At 45.4% G+C, this 21,670-nt stretch overlaps 1 protein-coding gene across 1 annotated transcript; it reads right to left on the reverse strand.

Annotated features, from left to right (window-relative positions):
- Positions 1-509: 509 nt before the first annotated feature.
- LOC134542910 (uncharacterized) lies at positions 510-1,640 on the reverse strand. Its single transcript, XM_063387538.1, has one exon. It carries the CDS (start codon positions 1,638-1,640, stop codon positions 510-512), a length of 1,131 nt encoding a protein of 376 aa, XP_063243608.1.
- Positions 1,641-21,670: the final 20,030 nt, after the last annotated feature.

Raw genomic sequence — 21,670 nt, forward strand, 5'->3', positions numbered from 1 at the left:
TTCTGGATTCCCTTCGCTCTCTTAGTAACTACCCCCGCACACCGTAAAGCGTACATCTTGGCACGTAGCCCAACAAACTCTGCCATGGGCCTCCCACTACACTCATCTTTAAACTTGCCAACAACCTTGGCATTGGCAGTCGATTGTAGTGCATGACCAGGGGGGTAGCCACTCATGTCGAACTTCTGCAGAAGAGTGGGGTCGTTCTGGAGATCCTGGTAAAAATCAACTGTCCGGATGTGATATATGAAGCTATCAGTATCCATGTAAGCCAATTCAATGTCATCCTGGTACTTGGGCTTCATGGTACCATAATGAAAGTCGTACATTAGACTCTTCGACAGATCGAGAACTGCGAAACCTGCATATATCGGTTTGTTGAATAAAATTTCATCTTTAGATAGACGAACCAACGCCAGACTGTCGTCGTAAACTGTACTATCCTTGGATGTGGGGCGCGCAACAAGTTTCCGCAGATGCTCATCACTGCACACCAGCTCCATCTTCTGTCACTTGCGAAGATTCTCCATAAGTTTCCCGAAGCAAGAGTTGTTACACAGCTTGAAAAAGTCCCGCTCAAAGTCATTCTGTGCTGCCTGATGTTTGACGGTGTTCAGGTCAATATATGGTTTCAGCCAAGGTGACTGCTGGAACTGTAGGACTCGGTGCACCTTGGTTATGAGGAGTCCGTGGGAAAGGGCCTGTTTGAGGTTTACATGGTGAACAACATAGTGGGACTTGTCGGCAAGGGTGGTGAGGAGTTTCGGTTTGGATGTATTTGAAGGGCATTGTCTCACAGGAAGGAAGGGCAAGTCGCGGTGGGATGAATGAAGCGCTGGTGGGTACTTTATGTCGCACTCCACAATGTACCCGATGGGGCCGTCATCGGGTAGATTAGAAAAGTCGATGCTTGTGTCGGCGACCCATTGAAACTGATTGTGCGGCAGAGGGCAAGACATGGCCCACCCATAGAGGTTGTTGGCATCAAGATACTGAAGGTGTGTTATTGCTTTGCTCGCATCGTAGGTTTCTGGCACATACATGTTATTGGCCACGCAGTGTCTCTTCATGCACTGCGCCACACCTCCCCGGATTCCCGACTCGACAAACAGATACTTGTCGTAGTCTGTAAGAAGTTCGAGTTGCACCTTATTGTACTTCAGCATAGCATCGAACGAGAATCCGGGGGCGCTGATGTAGTGCGCACAGTCCAGGCCATACGTAGAAAGGCAAACTGTGCAGAAGTTTTCAAATACGTCGCACAGGATCAGGACGTCAGACTTGAGGTACACATCACTGTACTCACCTAAAGTAGAGCACTTGAATGTGTCCCAGACAGTCTTGGCGTGGTCGTAATCTGCATAACTAATGTCAGAGTCGGTAAGAATGTTAAAGAAGCAGTCCTGGAGAGGCAGTTGCCGCTCATCAAGATGCTCCCACGTATCAACATGATCGTATGGGAAGATGCCTTTTCTCATTACGAGCTGTACACATTGGGGCTCGAAGAATGCCATCGTGTTAGTGAACTGCGATGCAGGTAGGTTTTGTGCGAGGGAGGCCAGCCCGCACGACATGAACCTAAACGAGTCCACGAACTGCACCGAAAATCTGTCCCCCAGCTGCTTAGAAAACGTAACCATTTTTTCTTCAGTATGTGGGATAATGAATATTGCTTTGCTGTCATAACCCAGCTGCTTGATGGTAAAATGTTGATCATATGCCAGGTTATGAAAGTATACGACTAGTTTCTTCGGTCAACGCCACAGAAAATTGCATCCATTACACGCTGCCCCAATGTAATCTCCAGAGAAGTGTTTATAATCTTTGACTTTATAGTTCTCAACAGTGAAAGTCTTTGTGCAGTAGCAGCACTCTTTCGACAATTGTAGTTCGCTTTCTGAGCATGAGTCAATGGTGTCATGGTAACTGAGGTCTCATATGTTGCTTTGACTTTGCTGCCGATATCAACAATCTCCTGCATGAACTTGGTTGCAGCATCCACGCCTCGATAAATAATGGGCTCTTGCGGCAAGTCTGTTGCTAGAGCCACAGGGATCGCACTGTTATCTACTTTGACGTAGATGCCATAGCTATAAGGTTCGTGCTTCTGGTATGCCTCAGTGTATGCATTTGCACGATCTGACTTGCATGAGCTGACTTTCGTTAGCATAGCCTCAAAATCGCAGTATATGACTATCGGCAGCTTGTCCATGTAATGGTAATTTGAAAATTCTAGGACTGGTGCCTTACCATCCTTCCCTGGGGATGGCATTTCCGCACGTACTGGAGCATGTGGTACACAGTACCTCCTGTGCTGCTCAAGACATTCCTGGCCAGTCAGGCCAGAAACACGATCCCGATCATTAAATGCTTTGAAGCAGCACTTACAAATGCATAATGAATGTCCATATCCAGTCAGCTGTACACCCACTAACCTCGAAAAGTGCTTAATGAGGCAGTAGTGGGATGCACCTTCATGTGTAAGTCACAGGAGTTAAAAGTGTTGCTCTTTCTCGAGCTCTCCCACGCACAGTGGCACCACCTTGCATTTGTCTTCGACTGCATAAACATTGATGGAGACTGTTGGGTTGCGTTTTTCAAACACCTTGACTTGACTGATTGGCATGGGTAAATCAAGCCCGTCAAAGTCAAACTTTGTCTCCAGGGCCAGGTACCATTGGTCGATTCGCTCTAGGTGATAACCTTCCACAAACGATGCAAGTATGGACCACTTGAAACATTCGCCATCATCCACATTCCGGGGATTGATGACGGCATGTTTTTATATTTATATTCGCCCTCCTCCCTGCATATTTTTGAATGCAGTTCCTTACCGCCTCGGCAATGTCATCCACATTGTACAGGGTGACATTAGGTGTCTTGAAAGCTCGACGATCCGTACCCTCATCGAACGGTGCCGGTTTAGCATAGTTGCATTCGAGCCATACATTGAACTTTATGGCTTTCGAAGTCTCTATGACCTCAGTCAGTTGTGCAACTATCCTCTCCTCCATTGACTCCAGATACGTGCATATGTCGAGTGAACATTCAAAGTTGTTCCGGGCTATAAAGGTGCGCAAATTACCATTGAAGGCGCGAACCACTTCCACAATATCGTTATTAAAATCATCCTCTACACTGTCAGGCTCTACGTCTGATGGACCCTGAGACATTGCAGATATATTAGGTAACACCACTGGTGCAGCAGATGTCGATGGTTGCTGCCTATTATTGTCACCTGCAACCATTGTGCAACGACGCTTGAGTGGTGGTGGCATGGGGGCAGGACCCTGACATTTAATTTGATGTGCTGCCAGGTTATTCCCCCTAGAGAGTGTGTTACCACATACATCGCACATGATGCGTGCACCACGGCTGGTGTTACCTTCGCAGGCAGTCAGCTCGTGCCTACGAGCATCGAAGCCCCGCTTAAATGGTCGGTAGCAGTACTGACAGTGTAGGGATGAGGAACGTGACTCAACACCATTACAAATTTAGAGATGCTGCTTCAGGTTATCCCGACAAGCGAATGTGGTGCCACATTTTTCACAAATGCTCATTAGTAGTATGTTTTGGTTCCTCCGGCACCAGGCTTCAGGCTGTGGTGCCTGTGGTGCCGACCGCTATCTTGGATTGTGACGTCACGGCGGCCATCTTGGATGGTCGTGACCTTGACCTTTGACCTTGACCTTGGCCCTGGCGGCCATTTTGGATCCGCCATCTTGGATCCGCCATTTTGGATGACGTCATTTTGTTTTCTCGAACATTCTGGCATTGTGTTTTCCGCCATATTGGATGATGATGTCACCGTTGCAATTTCCATTACGGTCGCCATCTTTAACTTTTTTAATTACTATCCTATTTTAATGAAAAAAAAAATTAAAAATTATAAGAAAATTCAATTAATAAAATTTAATAATTTTTTTATAAAAAAATGTACTTATACGACACGGAGTTCGGAGTCCTCGGTTCGAACCCGGTGAGGGCAAAAAAATAAAAATGGCGACCGATCCTTCCCCCGTGGTGGGTGCTGGCAGACTGACCCCCACCACTTTTTGCCATGTACATATACGAACTTACACCCCCCCCCCCTCCACACTCCTAAAAATATTATTTCTCGTACATGACGATCCACCCCTCCCCACCTCCCCTTCGTATTTTATTATAATATTTTTTAAATTATCGTAATATCCACCCTCCACCACTTCTCTAGTTTTTCCCCTCCCTCACTTTACCGTCATTCCCACCCCTACCCCTTTCACCCTTATTCTACCTTTTAAAGTATAAATATCGGCTGCCGGACCCGGGAGCCTTCAGTTTTTGCCTCAGTTCCTCCTCTGTCGACCCCGAGTACCTTAATCGTGCCGCGGAGACGTCCGTCGACGCCGAGTACTTACATCGTGTCGCGGAGACGGATATTTTTTTTTTACGAAACAAATATAATCATGGTTTCGCTTGTCGAAATGCACGTATTCATTGCGGAAATAATTACGGGATACGAAGGAATGTCGTTTGATCAAATTCGTCAATCGCTAACCGCAACCATCATAAGTACACTTGAAGCATTTCCCGGAAGCGAGGAAATCATTCTGTACCTACACAACCGCATACTGCGTACGGTTGAGGCGGCTATAGAGCTCCAGCAGCAGCAGCAGCATCAGCAGCAGCAAGATGCACAAGACTCCGGCATCGAAGAGTGAGGCGCCATCGTCGCGGCATCCTCGTAACAAGTCCTGCACCATCATTATGTCGACGACGGAGGTGACGGCGGGTGACCGCATCGACGAGGGTCGTCGGAGCCCATCGATGTCGCAATCGTCCGACACGTTTTAGACATCTTTCGCAGAGGGACTGTGGCAGCCACACGTCCCAAACGAGGACGTCTCAGCCGTCATGACGCGACAGCTGCCCCTGAGATCGTCAACGTGGTTCGCCCAGAGGACATCCTCTATCAGGTACCCAGACTTTGTCGACCACGTCGGCGACGACGACGACGACGACGATGATGAAGAAGATGTCACCACGTGGTGCTGGGACCTCTGTCCGAACCCACGTCCTCACGAGACTGAAAAGTGCGCCCTGTTTGACATCGGACAAGAAAACTATTCTTTCGTACGATCAGGACAGCAGTGCGTTCAATATCAAGTGTTTTATTACGGTTCCACTACCGATGTGTTCACCACGGACATTACGTACTTTGAATCGTGTCGTGAAGACACGCACTTTAGGCTTAAATGGGATTCCAAGGATCCCTTCGGTAACGTGAAACCTATAATTGCATATGACTGTACGAACCCAAACTGTGTAATTAAACTATGCCATCCGCAAGCGTATTTTCCGTGTTCGATTAATGAACTAAAGACATCGAAAATCGGTAATCGTAAATATCGCTACAGTGAACAGTGCGGTGGACTAAATCATTGTAGGTACATGTACCACGATGATTTAGGTTATTGTTCAAAGTTTGAGACACCTTGCTGCCGTGAACTGTGTCCCGTGGCCAGATCAAAACTATTGTGTGATGCTAACTTTAACACCGCAATGCATATTCATAGACAATGCAAAAATTAACCATGATATACTTTATAAGTATTATTATTTTGATGTTGTTTAGTTGTTTTTTGTATATTTGAAAAAAAATTTAATAAATAAATTTTTTTCAATGTATCTCTACAAAAAAAATTTAATCAAGAAATTTTTCAATGTATCTCTACAAAACTAAATTTAAAAAAAATTATGTTTTTGATGTAAAAGTACCTATTAAAAAAACTTGTTAAACAAATGAATATAAAAAAAACATATTTTACGTCTACTCGTCACGAAGAAGGTACTCGGTAGGGGGGAGGGGGAATTGAGGTAAAAACTAATGTATATATGTATGTATGATTATGCAGAAACAAAATAAAATGGAAAAAAAAAATAATTTTTGTGTTTTATCATAATAATAAATCCCCGAGTCACTATAAACAATTTTTTTTAAATTATTAATATTTATAACTCTTAATGTGTATACTTGGAAAAAAAAAATATCAGTTCATCTTTAAACTTGAAAAAAGTAATAAAACAGTTCACCTTTATACTTGTACAAAACATTAATTCTCTATGACTTTATACTTGTAAAGAAAATTAATTCGTTATAACTTTATACTTGGAATAAACTTTTTCATTTCATCTTTATTGTTAAAAATATTAAAAAATATTCTTAATAAAATAATTTTTTAATTTACTGTTAGCAAGCGGCGACCAGCACACGTGTCCTTGAAGAGGACATCAGGTCTGTGCGCTGAGTGCACTGTCCCATGGTCCGGCGAGCAACATGGAGGGGGCAGATGCACCTGCATGGAACAGGGGAGAGGAGGGAGTATATTTTGCCAAGTAAGATTTTCACCACCCTACCCCACCACCGCCGCTGCGCCCAGGGGACGTAAGCCCCCCACCACCGCCACGGGCGCTGTGGAGGGGGTAAAAGCCACGACAGTCGTCCAACGTCTATCGGCCGGAGCGGCAGCACAACCTACATGCTCCTCGCATGATGTATTAATACACGTACAGAAATAAAAAAAAGTCAGTTAGTTCACAGAAAGTTTTATTTATACAAAATATGTTTTACACAAACAAGTTTTTAAAAAACTTTTTACACAAACTCATTCTTTTAAAATATCCTTTTCATCAATCCACGAGTCAAACTCTGGTCCATGATGCAACCATCGTATTAAGGCCTTACCCTTCTTACGCCGTTTCACTCTTTCAATGAGAAAAGTGGCTGGAAATTTAGTTTTCATGATCTCTTCTCCATAAAACGCCCCTGTTATACGTTTCCCCTTCAGATCCTCGAGAAAATAAGTACATGGATACGTATTTTTTATTCTACATAAACGAAAAAGTTCACTAGTCCAATTCCCCTTGTAAGGTCTGTGAAAAATTCCGCGATTTTTCGAAATCCGCACAATGTCGCCGATATTCGCTTTTTTCTTTCGCGAATCTAGAATATTCGTCTTGGAGTACATAGTTCGAAGCAGTCGATTGTCCTTTACATCCTTCGGCTTGAGTTTTGTTGTAGAATGCACAGTAGAATTGTATTCTCGTACTAGTTTAGGAAGTAAACTCAGCCACTAGTAATTACCATTGGCAGTGAACCGAGTATTTAGTTTATTCTTCATCGTACGAATCACACGTTCTGCTATTGATGCTTTGACACTGCTATACGTAGAGTAGTGATTTATGTTGTACTTTTTCATCAATGCCTTGAATGATGCATTGTAGAATTTTTTCCCGTCGTCTGTCTGCAGTAACGAAGGTCTTCGTTTGTGTTTCAAAATATTCGCCATGGCACTCGTAACTTCCACGGCGGTTTTCCGTTTTAAGGGTCTAGCCCACAGGAACTTTGAATAGGTGTCTATGACTATGAGAATGTACCTGTAGCCCTTGTTCACACGCGAATACTCAATCATCTCGAGCAGATCAGACTGCCAATTGTTGTCCAATCCTTTGATTTTTATTTTTCGTCGTGGATAATTACGTCTTGCGGGTTTATGCAACTAGCTCGCAATGGCAAACTTTGACATGATCACTATTCAATATATTGTGCTTCTCGTAATTCTTCAAGTATGGAAGCGATTTCATTTGTGTGTGAATAATTTCCCGCATTTTGCGAAGCCATCAAAAGACTAAGTCTCGTAACCAACTCGTTCGGTTCGTCATAATATACATAGTCTAATTTTCTACCAGTGTCGAGTTTATAAGGTCCGTCCCCTTCGATGTCTAAGAAAAGACTAGCTATCAAAGGATATTTCTCATGTTCATAATCTTTGAATCGACCCGTTTTCGGGTCATTTTTTGCGTAAACGGCGTTGGAAGCATCCAGCAATCTTCTATATTTTCGCAAATACACCTCTGGATATCGTCGCGGTTTTTTACGAAACAAAAGTTCGCATAATCCACGAGTAAGTTTTATGACCTCTTTTCCACAGTCAATATTATCGTCGGACACGAAATGAACTTCCTTCGTACCAAGGACCCACTTACGGCCTCGCTTGTGCACCCCATACGTCACGTCGCTGTTTCGAGGCACAGATGAGGCCAGGTACTCGCTAGCGAGAGGACCGACTTCGAAACTTTTTTTATTTCGAGGTTTCTTCCTAAGAGTTCGACCGACACGAACTTCGTCTTCGCTAGTAGATACGTTGGAATCGTCTGTTAATTGTGGACTTCGCTTTTGTTTGCCCGTGGATGCAGTTTGCACCTCTTCTTTTATTTCAATTTTAGTTGGTTTCTCGTTTTCGACGCCCCTCTCGCCTGGATATCAAACTATCAAGTCGTGCACTCAAGGGCTTCAATTCCTCTTCCTTACGAACCTCGTCGGCTAATCTATGTTGCGAGCAAGTACTTTGCTCGTATGGCCTCGATCACCTCGTGTAGTTTTTTGGCGAAATCGGTTTTTTCTTCCATGCTTACACGTATTGTTTCACAAGACGTGAATTAAGTTTTGAAAAGAGCGACTTTAGGTCGTCACGTCTTTGCGCATTCGAAACTTCGATCATGTCGCGAATTCGAGAATCCGAAGCTTCCACGCGCTGGTCGATGGCAACGAGATACTCTAGTAATTCCTCTTTCACATTTTCCACCTTTTAAACCAGTAGTATAATGTATTTGCGGATATCGGAGTCGTGACATACAGTATGTCTGCTGAAACGACCGAAGTTTGAAATGCTATGACTCATGTTTGACTGATCGAAACCTCGTCTGTACCTGCCCTTATATAGAGGCCAGTCTTTGACAATAACTAGGAACCCGTGTTCGTCTTTCCAACACAAGGAGCACATGTCTTTAAATTCCTGGAATGTCATGTCGGTGTTTACATGATCGTCATAAGCGTGACGTAAATTAAGTTCGTCCATGCAAAAAAGCACTATAAAATTCGCGTTGTCTCGTAGGAGATGTTTTGGAATATGACTGTACATCTGACACAGGTAAACGCAGTCTACCTTGGCGTGTCTGCCCATGGAAAAGTAATCTTGTATTATGCCTTGCTTCTCGCACATTTCATCGTCGAAACAAACACGGAATTGACTCTGGCTTCGCTTGGAGGTACCACATCCGCATTATCATTAAACAGGAAATACTCCAGACCATCCACCGAGCGTAGAACAGCGGCCAAGCGCTGGTATTTTGGCTGGTGTAACGATTTGAAATAGAGGTAAACATTTTCGAACCTAAGACCGTTTGGTTCCTCTAATAAACTCAGTAGAACGCACGTTTTACCGCAGTTAGACGGACCCGCCACTATGCATCGTACGGCAGAAGGCAACAGTAAGTCATGTCGTGATTCACGCGCACTAAATGCATCGTCTTGCGTAATGCGCACGGGCAAACACACTTCTTGCTTGACGACTTGCATTGTACTGACAAAAAATTGTATAAAAGAAGCATATTTATACTTTCTGGTCAGTTGTGTGTAATGCCTCGAAGAGGTAAGAACAAAAAACGTATCGGTGCAGGACTCGTAAACTCGCTGATAAACAATCTGCCATTCAAGCTACACATTCCCGGCTACAGATTCTGCGGCCCCGGCACTAAACTAGCGAAAAGGTTAGCTTGCGGTGACTTGGGCATTAATTCTCTCGACGAAAAGTGCAAGCAGCACGATATCGCATACTCGCTCAGCAACGATCTGTAATCCAGGCACCGGGCAGACGAAATATTGGCACAGGAAGCCGAAGATATAAGTAAATCGTCAAATGCGGGATTAGGAGAGAAAATCGCAGCTTGGGGCGTTTCCAATATCATGAAGGCAAAGACCAAACTAGGAATGGGTGCTCGTCGCCGGACCAGGTCGCGCAAGTTCAAGACACGAAAAAAACAAGAAGAAGGGCGGTTTTCTACCTCTGCTGCTACCTGCCCTGGGAACACTCGGCGGAATCGCCGCAGCCGCAGAAAATATTGCCAGAGCAGTCAACACTAGCAAGAACCAGAAAAATCAATTAAAGGAAGCACAACGACACAATGCCAACATGGAAGCCATTGCCATGGGTAAACAAAAAAACGGCGCAGGACTCTACCTTCGCACCCGCAAAGCAGGACGGGGCATGAGAAAAAAAGGAATGAAAAAATCCTAAGTTCTTTGCCGAAACGTCCGCTTACCAATATAGATTTGATCAAGTACGCACGCAAACTGAAAATACAAAATTTCCGCGGCGTGTTTATGCGAGACACTTTGCCCAGCAAGCCAAAGACACGTGAGCGCGCCATAATTAATCTAGACACATCGGCAGGTCGCGGCACTCACTGGGTGGCATACATAAAGTCTGGAAAAATGGCCGAGTACTACGATAGTTTTGGAAATTTACGGCCTCCTCCAGTACTTAGGTTGTACCTGGGCCGAACCACTACATTGTTCTACAATTACGAGACCGAACAGTCACCTAATCAAACAAACTGCGGACACTTGTGTCTTCGCTTTCTAACTAAAAATAATTTAACCACCAAAACAATTATACTTAAAGGTTGTGCAATGATGATAATTTATTAGTCATGTCGATAACACTTTTCCTGAAGGTTCACAGTTCGGAGCTGCGTGCGGTTCATTTCCCGCCCCTGGAGTTGGAAGGAGAATGGTGTATAGGACTCGTAGATTTTCAAACGTATAATGCCATACCGAATATCGACAAAGAAAACTGCTAGATCTGCTTCCTGAAAAGCGACGGGACCGTCCATGAAATACGGTTACATGTCGGTGCATACGAGCTGAGCGACATCGCAAATTACATCAAGCAAGCCCTGTCTCCAAACATAATGTTTGAATTAAGTGACAATTCCAATACGCTACAGTGCGAAATAATGTGTAGCGAACAAATTGACTTTACGAAATCCGGGACCATAGGTACCATGCTCGGATTCGAACCGAAAATATATGCGGCCAACAATTTACACGTCTCCACGCGGCCTGTAAATATCATGTCGACAAATGTCATACGAATAAACTGTAATTTGGCAGACGGTGTTTACATAAATGGTACAAAATGTTGTTGCATCTACGAGTTTTCCACCACCGAACCGCCGGGATATAAGCTCATACAAGTACCACAAAACATCATTTACTGTCCCGCAATCATTAAGACAGTACACGAAGTAGTCGTCTCCATAGTCGATTAGAGTGATAAACTTGTAAATTTTTGCGAAGAACAAATAACATTGTGTCTACACTTGAAGCGATGGGCCTGATTTTCGAGACTTATAAAGCAAAGACACAACACGAACCCAGGAACAGTCTGATGCGAGGCCGTGGTGCGTTAACACCTCTTAGCGTGAAGTATCTCCACAGTTTAGCCTACACGATAAAAAAGTATGGCGGACATTCTCAGCATAGGAGAAAAGGCCGGGTTTAGCGACTCGATAAATAAGGTCGAGTATCACTGCTACGCACCGTATCTCCAAGGACCATATTCGCTCGGAAGAGAAATCAGAATTCCTCTAATGAGAGAAGATGCTTACACACTACCATCACAGTCGTTTCTTCGTATCAGAGGCACGTTGACAAAGCCAGACGGAACGCATCCTACAACCGCGTATTTCGGCCGAAACGGAATATTGCATTTATTCGACCGAGTCACGTTCGAACTTAATGGTATTTCTATCGATGAAACGAGAGTCCCTGGTGTTACAGCAACTATAAATAATTACGTTTCCCTAACACCAAATAACATCAGCGCGGCAAAAATTGCGGGTTTTGGTTTGGAAACCGATTTCAAGGTCCCTGTTTACGAAGACGGAAAATTCGAAGTTAGCGTACCGCTGTCCATGCTTCTCGGATTCGCGGAAGATTACAAGAAAATATTAATTCAAGCCCGTCAAGAACTCGTGCTCATTCTCGCGACGTCACACCTTAACGCCATCATCGGAGCACCGGGAAATGACCCTCAGCCCGTGGTAGTCACCGTTACGAGCATAGAATGGTTCGTACCGCAGATAACCGTCAGTACGAAGGAAAGAGTACGACTGCTGAATTTTGTCAAGAAGGAAAAACCGGTAGAGATTGAATTCCGCACGTGGAATCTTGTGACGTGCCCTGTATTAGCACAGAATCGCCAGAATCATTGGGTTGTAAAAACGTCCTCCAGTATGGAAAAACCGAGATACATAATTTTGTCATTACAGACAGACCGACAAATGAACCCCAAGACTGACAGATCGGTTTTCGACCACTGTTTCCTGGAAAACGTAAAAGTGTTTTTGAACAGCGAAAGTTATCCGTACGTTGATATGAACATGGATTTTGATAACGGTGGCATTTCTTTTCCTTTTCACATGTACTCGCAGTTCTAATCGTCGTACTATGGACGAGAGCCGTATCCGGTCCTGAGTCCAGAAATGTATAAATCAATAGCTCAGTTGCTCCTGACCTGAGCAGACAGGACGAATCTATACGTAATTCCATGATCGACTGTAGGCTGGAAATTACCACAAAAGTTAACGTAACGCCAAACACGACGGCATACTGCCTGATACTCCACGATCGAGTCATAAGTTACGACTCGTTTACAGGTCTCGTGAAAATTCTGTCATAAATACTGTTTCGTTTGCGTTATTAATTTAGTTAAGACCGAGCATTGCTAGCGACAAGATGTACTGTAACATGCAAGGTTTCCAGAGCCAATACGGCTTTGTTCTCAAGGAAATTAGCATAACCTCTGGAGACAAGACTCGAACCCGCACGTTCCGACCACCGTATCCCTGGAAATTCTTAAACGAAAAAAGTAAACGCACGAACGAATTGCTATGTAAATACTACCATGGCCTGGAGTGGGACGAACGGAAAATTCCATACCACCAAGGGTAAACACTATCGAAGAATTACTGGTTCAAAACGAAATAATTTACGTTGCCGGACTTGAACAGAAGAAATGGCTGAGCAAGTGGTGTAAAGCACCTGTTGAAATTGTAGATATACAGACTGACTACGGTTGTCCTTCCCTGCGCAAGCTTAGTGAAATGTAAGACGTACAGCCATGCGACAAGTTTGAACGTGTCTGTGCCTGTACAAACTCGCAGCTAATGCAAAAATGGCACTCGCAGCAGTGCAAATAAATTTTTTTTAAATATTGACAAATAAGCTTTCTTTTTATTTTTCAAATATTGACACACCTGAATTTTAATTTTGTTTAGTATAAATAGCAAATCAAATGGTTAGAGAAATCAGTTGACGTTCGGACGCAATTACGATGACACCGTTTAACCCTGAAACCGAGTACCTGAGTGCTAAACCAGACTACAGCTGTATTGAATACAGTTTCCAGGATGAAGAAGAAAATTTTTTATCATACACGGAAATATGTTATGGAGGAGTCTTGCATTTCCTAATGGCTCATTCGCCACGCAGTTATGAGCCATCGCAACTACAAATAAACTGTACCGGTCGGGATACGTGCGTCGTGTTTAACCTCAAACCACAGACTGTACTGCCATGTACCAAAGAATAAATTCTCGGTACAACTGTACAAGCATGTCTGACGCAGACCGAGGAAGACTCTGGACGCGGTGCACCGGACGAGTCTGAACCTAGCACATCGTTGGACCAGGTCAAGCCTCGAACCACCTGCCCTCGACGCCGGCCTCGTCCCAAGCCAGCAACTCAGTGCCGACGCCCGAGACGTCGCAGCAGTGATCAGCCCCAGTTCTACAGTGATAATGCAACAGATTCAGATACTGTTATTCGTACCGCAGTGCGTTCGTTACTAGAAAAGTGTTTGAAAAACCTCTAAAATAAAAAATTAATGTGTGTTTTCTTCAGAAATGAACGTTTAAAAAATAAATAAATAGAAAGTATGTAAAACTATTGTTATGTGTTTTATTTATTTATCCTTCCATTCACAAAATAATAATTTGTGGTTGAAAATATAATCATAAAATTAAAAAAAAATGATGATATTTTACAGTCAGTTATTTAAATAAGAAAGTGTTGAAAAAAACGTATAAAATAAATTAAAGTAATTTATATATTATTGTTCAATAAGTTAATAATTTTTTTCCTTTGGAGCAAAGTGAGTGTCGTAGTGAATCTTCCAGCTGCCAGGAGCTGATTAATTCTGATTGGCTAGTGGATATCCCCACGTGCTGTCGGTCCTAGGCGGGGTTTGTCAGCCTCCCTCCCGATTTCCCCTACATCCCTCCCAATTTTTCCCCCTCGGTCCCCCTCCCGTAAACTTCAAATCGTACTAGCCATAGCACACAAATCCCTTCCCACTTTTCCCCCCTCACCCCTTATCCCATTTGCAAAAATCGTCCTGACATCGCAGTGGCTCCCACGCACCCTGATTGGCCGGAGCCTGCGACCAAGGGGGGAATTTGCCTATAAATTAGCGAGAGGGAGCGGCAGATCGTCATTTCTGCCTCCGCGTCCGAATGAGTTTGGCTAACTTCGTGAGCGACTGCCCTGCCTTCCTTCTCTACAACTCCAGCAGCTTGGTAAGTACAACCTCTCCGTAAATTTTAATTTTGAAATTTTTTTCGTAAATCTTAACTTTGAAAATTTTCCGAACGTTTTCGACTTTGAAATTTTTTTCCGAACGTTTTCAACTTTGAAATTTTTCGGATCTTTTTCAACTTTGAAATTTTTCGGACGATTTTCAACTTTGAAATTTTATTGAACTCTAATTTTTTTAAATTTTAACATTATGGTCTCGCGTGTGTGTATGCCTTCGCTACGTCCTTCACTCAGTCAGCAAGCGTAACAGCTGGCCACTGGGTGAAGGCCGGAGCTGACATGACAGTACGTAACGCGGCGATGACACCCGAGCGCGCCTGCTATCTCCCCGGCCAGCCGGTCGGCAGAGAGAGCGTAGGGAAAATAAAAGTACGCACGAGGCATAGTAATCGGCTGTTGTCGAAAAAAATAAGTTTCAGAAATGATTACAATTTCCGTCTCGTAATTTTTGAGTGTGTTTATTTTTTAACGTCTAAGATTGGTACTGCTTAGATGATTTGTGCGAGTGGTACTATTTAGATGTTACATGTGCGTTAGTTTCAGTAATAATATTTTACAGTCGTGATTAATTTTCTTACTAGTTGAAATTATTAGTGCCATCAGTTGCAGTATATTTCATCTTGTAATAATATTTTTCCCTGGCATACATGTTAGTTATTATTATTCATGCATGTACGACTTAGCTCGAAACAAGATGGATGCCATGTACAGAGTGTGGAGAGAGAGAGACTAGTGCCGTGCCGACGGGCAGTGCGCAGAGCGTCCCCTCCCCCTCTCAGCTTCAGCCCCCACCCGTGGTGCGCGGAGCGCTCCCCTTCTTCCTCTTTGCCCTGGACGGACTGCCCCCCTCATCCTCGGCGCGTGCGGCCCCTACCGACCCCCCCGCGCTCCCTGATCATTCCGTGCACGGGGCGCTGTTTCCGCCGCGTCCTGCAGCTTACGTCTGGCTAGTTACAGCGCACTGTCGCATGGGGCGCCCAAGTCGCCCTGCCTGCCCCCTCGCCTGGCCCAAAAAATAAATAACAGATGCACACGTACTTGCTATCATAATCAAATAGAAAAAAATTGTTTGATTAAAAAATTTGTTTGATAAAAAAATAGAAAAAAATTAAAAATTTATTAAAAAACAACTAAATACAAAAATATACCAAAAAAATACGAGTAAATTACTATTGTAGTACATTTCGTAAAAAATACTGTATGTGTTTCAGGTATTCAGTGCTTCTCCTTGCGTCGAGCTACTCTCCAGTGTGATCCGCTTGGAGAACGCATGTCTGCCCTCTGGAGTCCAGCACCGTTCCTCTTCGTTTCCGGTCAGTACATGAGAAATAAAACATATACGTTCCCCATCACTAATAAAAAAAATTAAGTGTGCACGTATACTTAGCCCGGACGTTCTTGTTCTATGTTTAAGGCTCCTGTGTGCTGTACGGCGTTCCAGCCCTTCGTCGAGCGTGCGTGCAGTGCACTCAGAGTTGTTCCTGTTTTCTTCTGGTAAGTTTTATTTAATTTTTTTCATGCGTGTGTAGTTGTTTCTGCGTGCGTGTAGCTGTATTTATGCAAGTGCAATTTGTTCCTGTGTGTGTGTGTGTGTGTGTGCGCGCGCGTGGTTGTATTTATGCACGTTTATTTGTTTGTGTGTGTGATAATTATGATGTTCTTGTTGCTATAATTTTTCCGTTGGTGTTACAGACTTCATCATGAAGAGGACATCGACTGGTGTTCCCGTGGCCGAGCCCTCGACTTCGGGAACCTGCCAGCCCGTCTCCGGAGCCCTCCAGCCCTCAACTTCGGGGTCAGCACAGGTATGTGCACCGTCATCAGGGAATGGGTGTGCCTACTGTGGCTAATTGTTTTCTGCTAGCCATAGTGCTAGACGCCACGAGAAGGTGTGTGTAGAAAATCCTGGCCGCACTGTTAACAACCAGTGCCATATCTGCGGTATGACAATAAGCCGCAAAGACAGTTTGACCCGTCATATGAGAACGTGTAAGGGTACCATCGAGCACAGCTCAGGCTCGAGATGCCAGTTTTGCGGTCAGACATTTACATTTGGTCATGATGCCAGACGACATGAAAAGAGCCAGTGTTCATTCAACCCTGAGCGCATATCATTTACATGCACGAAATGCCAGGGCGAGTTTACTCGAAAAGATAATTTGTTGACGCACAGCAAGACGTGCAATGGTCTAGCCGCTAAGAGACGGCGCGTAGACACGACCTCTAGCCGTCAACAGCCCGACCCCAGCACTCGTCCGCAATACGTGGCGAGAGTGCCCGACCAGGCACAGCGAGACTTGGAGGCGCAAGCGCCTGACCAGGCTCAGGTTGACTTGGGGGCAGGAGGTACCGGGTTTGTTGAGGTGGAGAGTGCGTTCCGTCGGAACATTAAGACATATGTGGCGGAAAATAATAATGGTGCGACAAAAGATATTTGCACTTACATGATCCATATGAAGACTAACCTGATAAATCAGATATCTCATGAAGTGCAGGAAAACGGACTGGTAAAATTCAATATCTGGCTGGAGTGTGATTATGTCAAGCCGGCCCCCTTCGATGAAGGCGTGGACAAAATAGTGCTTTCAAGACCAAAAATATACCTATTTACGAAGTGTGCGATATTGAAGAGGCCATAGATGAGAGTATATTGAAAATATGTATAGAAGAGGAAGATTATGCCAGCAAGGGATCTGGATGGACCTTGTCTGCCGTGAAGCGACTCCAGCTCCGCTTCAACAAGTTAGTGCCTCTTCGAGTATCTTCATACATTGATCTGCCTGCCGCCAATAAGAACCGCGAGGCTATAATAAACCCTAAGAACCTCAGTGACAACGAGAGCTTCAAGTGGGCCATACTGGCGCGGTACGTGGAGGGGGAACATGCCAACCGAGTTGACAAGTGCTACCTCGACTTGGAAAATAAATTTGTTTTTTCAGGGCTTGAGTTCCCCACCCCCCTCCACCAAATCAAGATCTTCGAGAGGAACAACGAAGAAGTGTCCGTCAACGTCTACAGTATTGACGAAGACAACAAGATCACGCCAGTGCGTGTGGGGAAGTACGAAAAACGTCATCATTTCAACCTCCTGCTGCTGTATAACGAAAAAAATAACTCGTACATTTGTTATATAAAAAAATTTCACGCCTTGTCAGACCCCAGATCACAGTCCATCATGCGTATATACATGTCTGCAAGAGGTGCTTCACTTATTATGATGAGAGACCTCATGTTTCAGGAATGACAGGGCAGCAGTGTCTCGACGCGCACAGAAATTCTGCAACACCCACGCTCCCGTGCGCGTCGAGATGCCGAAGCCAGAAAAGAACGGCTAGCCCCCAGTCATGAAATTTAAAAATTATCATCACATGACAAAAATACCAATCGTTGTTTATGCGGATTTTGAAGCCCTGATAGTACCCATCCAGACATGCCAGCCGGACTCCCAGAAATCAGGCACTTATGCATATCAAAAACATTAAGCATATAGTTATTGTATACACGTTAAGACCGACAATGACGTCATCCCAGCAACGCTCACTTCCTCGCTGCCACAAGAACTTATACTGTACAGGGGTCCCGATGCTGAGAAGAAGTTTGTGGAGACGATTGTTGACATCGGAAATAAGGTAAAAGACATTTACGAGACCAGCATGCCCATGTCGACGCTGACGGCACAAGAGTATGTCAGCTTCGTCGCAGCCCAACAGTGCTGCTATTGTAATACAGTATTTACGGCTGATAATTATAAAGTCAGAGATCACGACCACTTCAGTGGAAAGTACCTCAGCGCCGCCTGCAACAGATGCAACCTTCTGCGCAGGCGGCCGAAGAAACTGGTGGTTTACTTTCACAATCTTGCCTACAATGAGAAGTTCATAATAAAACCGCTGGGGTTCAACAACAAGGAAATTTTCATCATCCCCCACATGCAAGAGAATATGGTAACATTTTCCAAGAAGCTGGGCGACAAGTTTTCAGTACAGTTTGTCGATAGTTTTAGATTAATGGCTCACAGTTTGGAGTCCCTTGCGTCGTACCTGCCAGCCGACAAATTCAAAGAGACCTCAAAGTATTTTACATCGGAAGAAATGTCCCTCGTCACGAGAAAAGGTGTTTTCCCCTATGATTATGTTTCCAGCTGAGAAGAACTGGACAAGCCGCAACTGCCACCTAAAGAAGAATTCTACAATAAACTAAATGACAGCAACATTAGCGAAGAAGATTACCATCATGCAAAAGCGGTATGGGACAAATTCGGCTGCGTGACCCTGGGCGACTACAGCGACGTCTACCTCAAGACCGACGTACTGCTGCTCGCCGATGTTTTTGAGAGCTTTCGTCAGCTGTGTCTGACAACGTATGGCCTTGACTGCAGCCACTACGTCAGCGCACCAGGCTTCACGTTCGACGCAATGTTTAAGGAGACACAAGTACGGCTGGAACTGATGACTAATTATGATATGTATATGTTCATCGAGGCTGGGATCAGGGGCGGGGTCGCTCAAGTGGTAAAACGACACTGTAAGGCAAATAACACCTGCCTTCCCCGCACCTACGATCCTAGCCAGCCATCAAATCATATAATGTATGTTGACGCCAACAATCTATATGGGTGGGCCATGTCGTTGCCTCTTCCGACCAACGGCTTCATGTGGGTGGGCGCTGATATCGACGTGATGACCATACCTGACGAGGGGCAGACGGGCTACATCCTAGAATTTGATGTGGAGTATCCGTCTGCCCTCCACGAGGATCATAAGGATCTACCATTCCTGCCCGTCAGCCAGTGGCCGCCCGGCTCGCGTCAGTCAAAACTAATGACGACGCTCGAGCCCAAGACAAATTACATTATTCACTACAGAAACTTGATGCAAGCTCTCCAGCATGGACTGAGAATAAGAAAAATACATAGAGTCCTGAAATTCAATCAGCGTGCCTGGATGGAGCCATTTATTAAGAAAAATACATTGAAAAGACAAGCAGCTACAAACGACTTTGAAAAAGTATTCTTTAAGCTTGCCAACAATGCTTCTTTCGGTAAACTCTTAGAGAATAAATTTTTGAGGCAACGAATGGAACTTGTGTGCAGCGAGGTGAGGCTCCGAAAAGTGATTGCCAAGCCAGCATTCCAGGACAGAACCATCTTTAACGAAAATCTATCACTAGTAAAACTTCAACATGAAACCATCTTTCTTGACCGCCCTATATATGCGGGCTTTTCGGTCCTGGACTTGCCCAAGTCATTGATGTATAATTTCCACTATGATGTGATGAAACAGAAATACAAGGATGACATCACGCTGGCGTATATGGACACAGACAGCTTCATATATATCAAGACGCGCAATTTCAACCAGGACCTTGCCGACGACTCTGCGCTCATGGATACATTTGACACGAGCAGCTATCCCATTAACCACCCCTGCTACTCGCCCACCAATAAAAAGGTGGTGGGTAAGTTCAAGGATGAGTGTAACGGGGTGGTGATGGAGGAGTTTGTTGGCCTAAGGGCAATACTGTATACTGCCATCGGCTGCGGTCTCGTGTTCGAGTCCGGGCGCGAGTTCTAGCGGGGTGGCTGGTCTGGTTAACGTTTTATGTTCTGGGAGGGCGCCAGGCTAGCTCGGTGTCTAACCAATGGGGGGGGGGGGGGTCGTGGTTCGTTGCCCCAGCGTGGTCCCCTAGAACCGTCGGCGGTATTGCCTGGGAAATTACGTTAAAGAAGAATGCGTGAGATTGCCGTAGTAGCGACGTGTCTTTATTCAAGGGGTTGACGTCACACCATACAATTACTGAGCACAGACATGCCCCTGAGGGCTACTTGTCCGTTGCGAGGTGCAGGCCGGTACATGTTCAATGTTTCGTGGCACTGGTTACTCGGGTAACAGTATGCAGGCAAAGTATACTTGATGCATGAGAGGCGCGCACAGATGACGTGGCGCAAAGTTACATTAACAATGTACACTTAATGAAAATTAGGCGCGCACAAATGACGTGGCGCAAAGTTACGTTAACAAAGTACACTTAATGAAAATTAGGCGCGCACAAATGACGTGGCGCAAAGTTACGTTAACAAAGTACACTTAATGAAAATTAGGCGCGCACAAATGACGTGGCGCAAAGTTACGTTAACAAAGTACACTTAATGAAAATTAGGCGTGCACAATTGACGTGGAACACAGAGTTTGTGGGTGACTGGAGTCGGCCAGTCCCGTAAGCGATTGTTTCTACGCGGGTGCCGTGCCCACTGGGGTGGTACACGCACCGCCACTAAACTTGGCGAAGTTTCCCTTGCGGGTTTGTGGTCAGCGCGAAGGGGCGTGGCCTTAAGAAAAGTTCTGTGGTTTGCGGGAGGCGGCCCGTGCCGTATGCTGAAGAGCGACCCTGCGCACCAGGTGTGGTGCGGGGCGTCTTTACGTTTACGCGGTCGGATTAGGTCCTGAACCGTAAAAAATGGACCGGGCACGCACGGAGAGGTGAATAGAAAAAGGTTTGGTTTATGCTAAATGACTATATTTACCGGACGTTACTTGCGATGAAGACAATGGTTGTGGTCTCTCCGTGGGACGCAGGTCCGTCCCGGTCCGCGAGTCGAGTTGAACTGCCGAACAGGCATGGCGTCCGGTGGCGCGTCGGCCCCTGCCGCGCCAAGCTTGACCTAATTACGTTAAAAACTAAATGACTGCGCCTGGAAGAGACTTTAAGGTCGCAAAATTCGTAATTAATTGTTTGAGGGGGAATGGGTGTGGTTCGTCTCTAGTCCACTCGGATTTAGTGTGCTTTATAATAATAATGTCTGGTTTGGCCGTTCAGCTCGGTGGCTCGCTCGACTCGGGTGGGCCACGGCCAGGGGTGAGTTCCGTTAGCGGGAGAGTATACTCGCGGGTGTAGGTCGGGCTTAGGGGCGGTCGTCGGTCGGACGACGTCAAACGCCCCCCCCTCGAGAAGCCCGACCTTGCGCCGCTTATGGTCCCGCCACGTGGTAGCACCCCTAGCTCAGGCAGCCCTGTCCAGTTGCGGTTCGCGGCTCTGCAGCTGATAGGCCCCGCGTTCTGGGGCAGGTGTGCGCGCCCGTGGGTCGGCAGCTGGTAGGGTCGGCGCTCTGGACCTGCTGTGCACGCCACCCCGGCTGCCGCGGTGGTGGACCGGCCGGGGGCGGCGTCGTGGCGCCTGTGGTGGCCAGCGGCT

The sequence above is a fragment of the Bacillus rossius genome, chromosome 1 (assembly GCF_032445375.1).
Source record: "Bacillus rossius redtenbacheri isolate Brsri chromosome 1, Brsri_v3, whole genome shotgun sequence".
Classification (NCBI taxonomy): Eukaryota; Metazoa; Arthropoda; class Insecta; order Phasmatodea; family Bacillidae; genus Bacillus; species Bacillus rossius.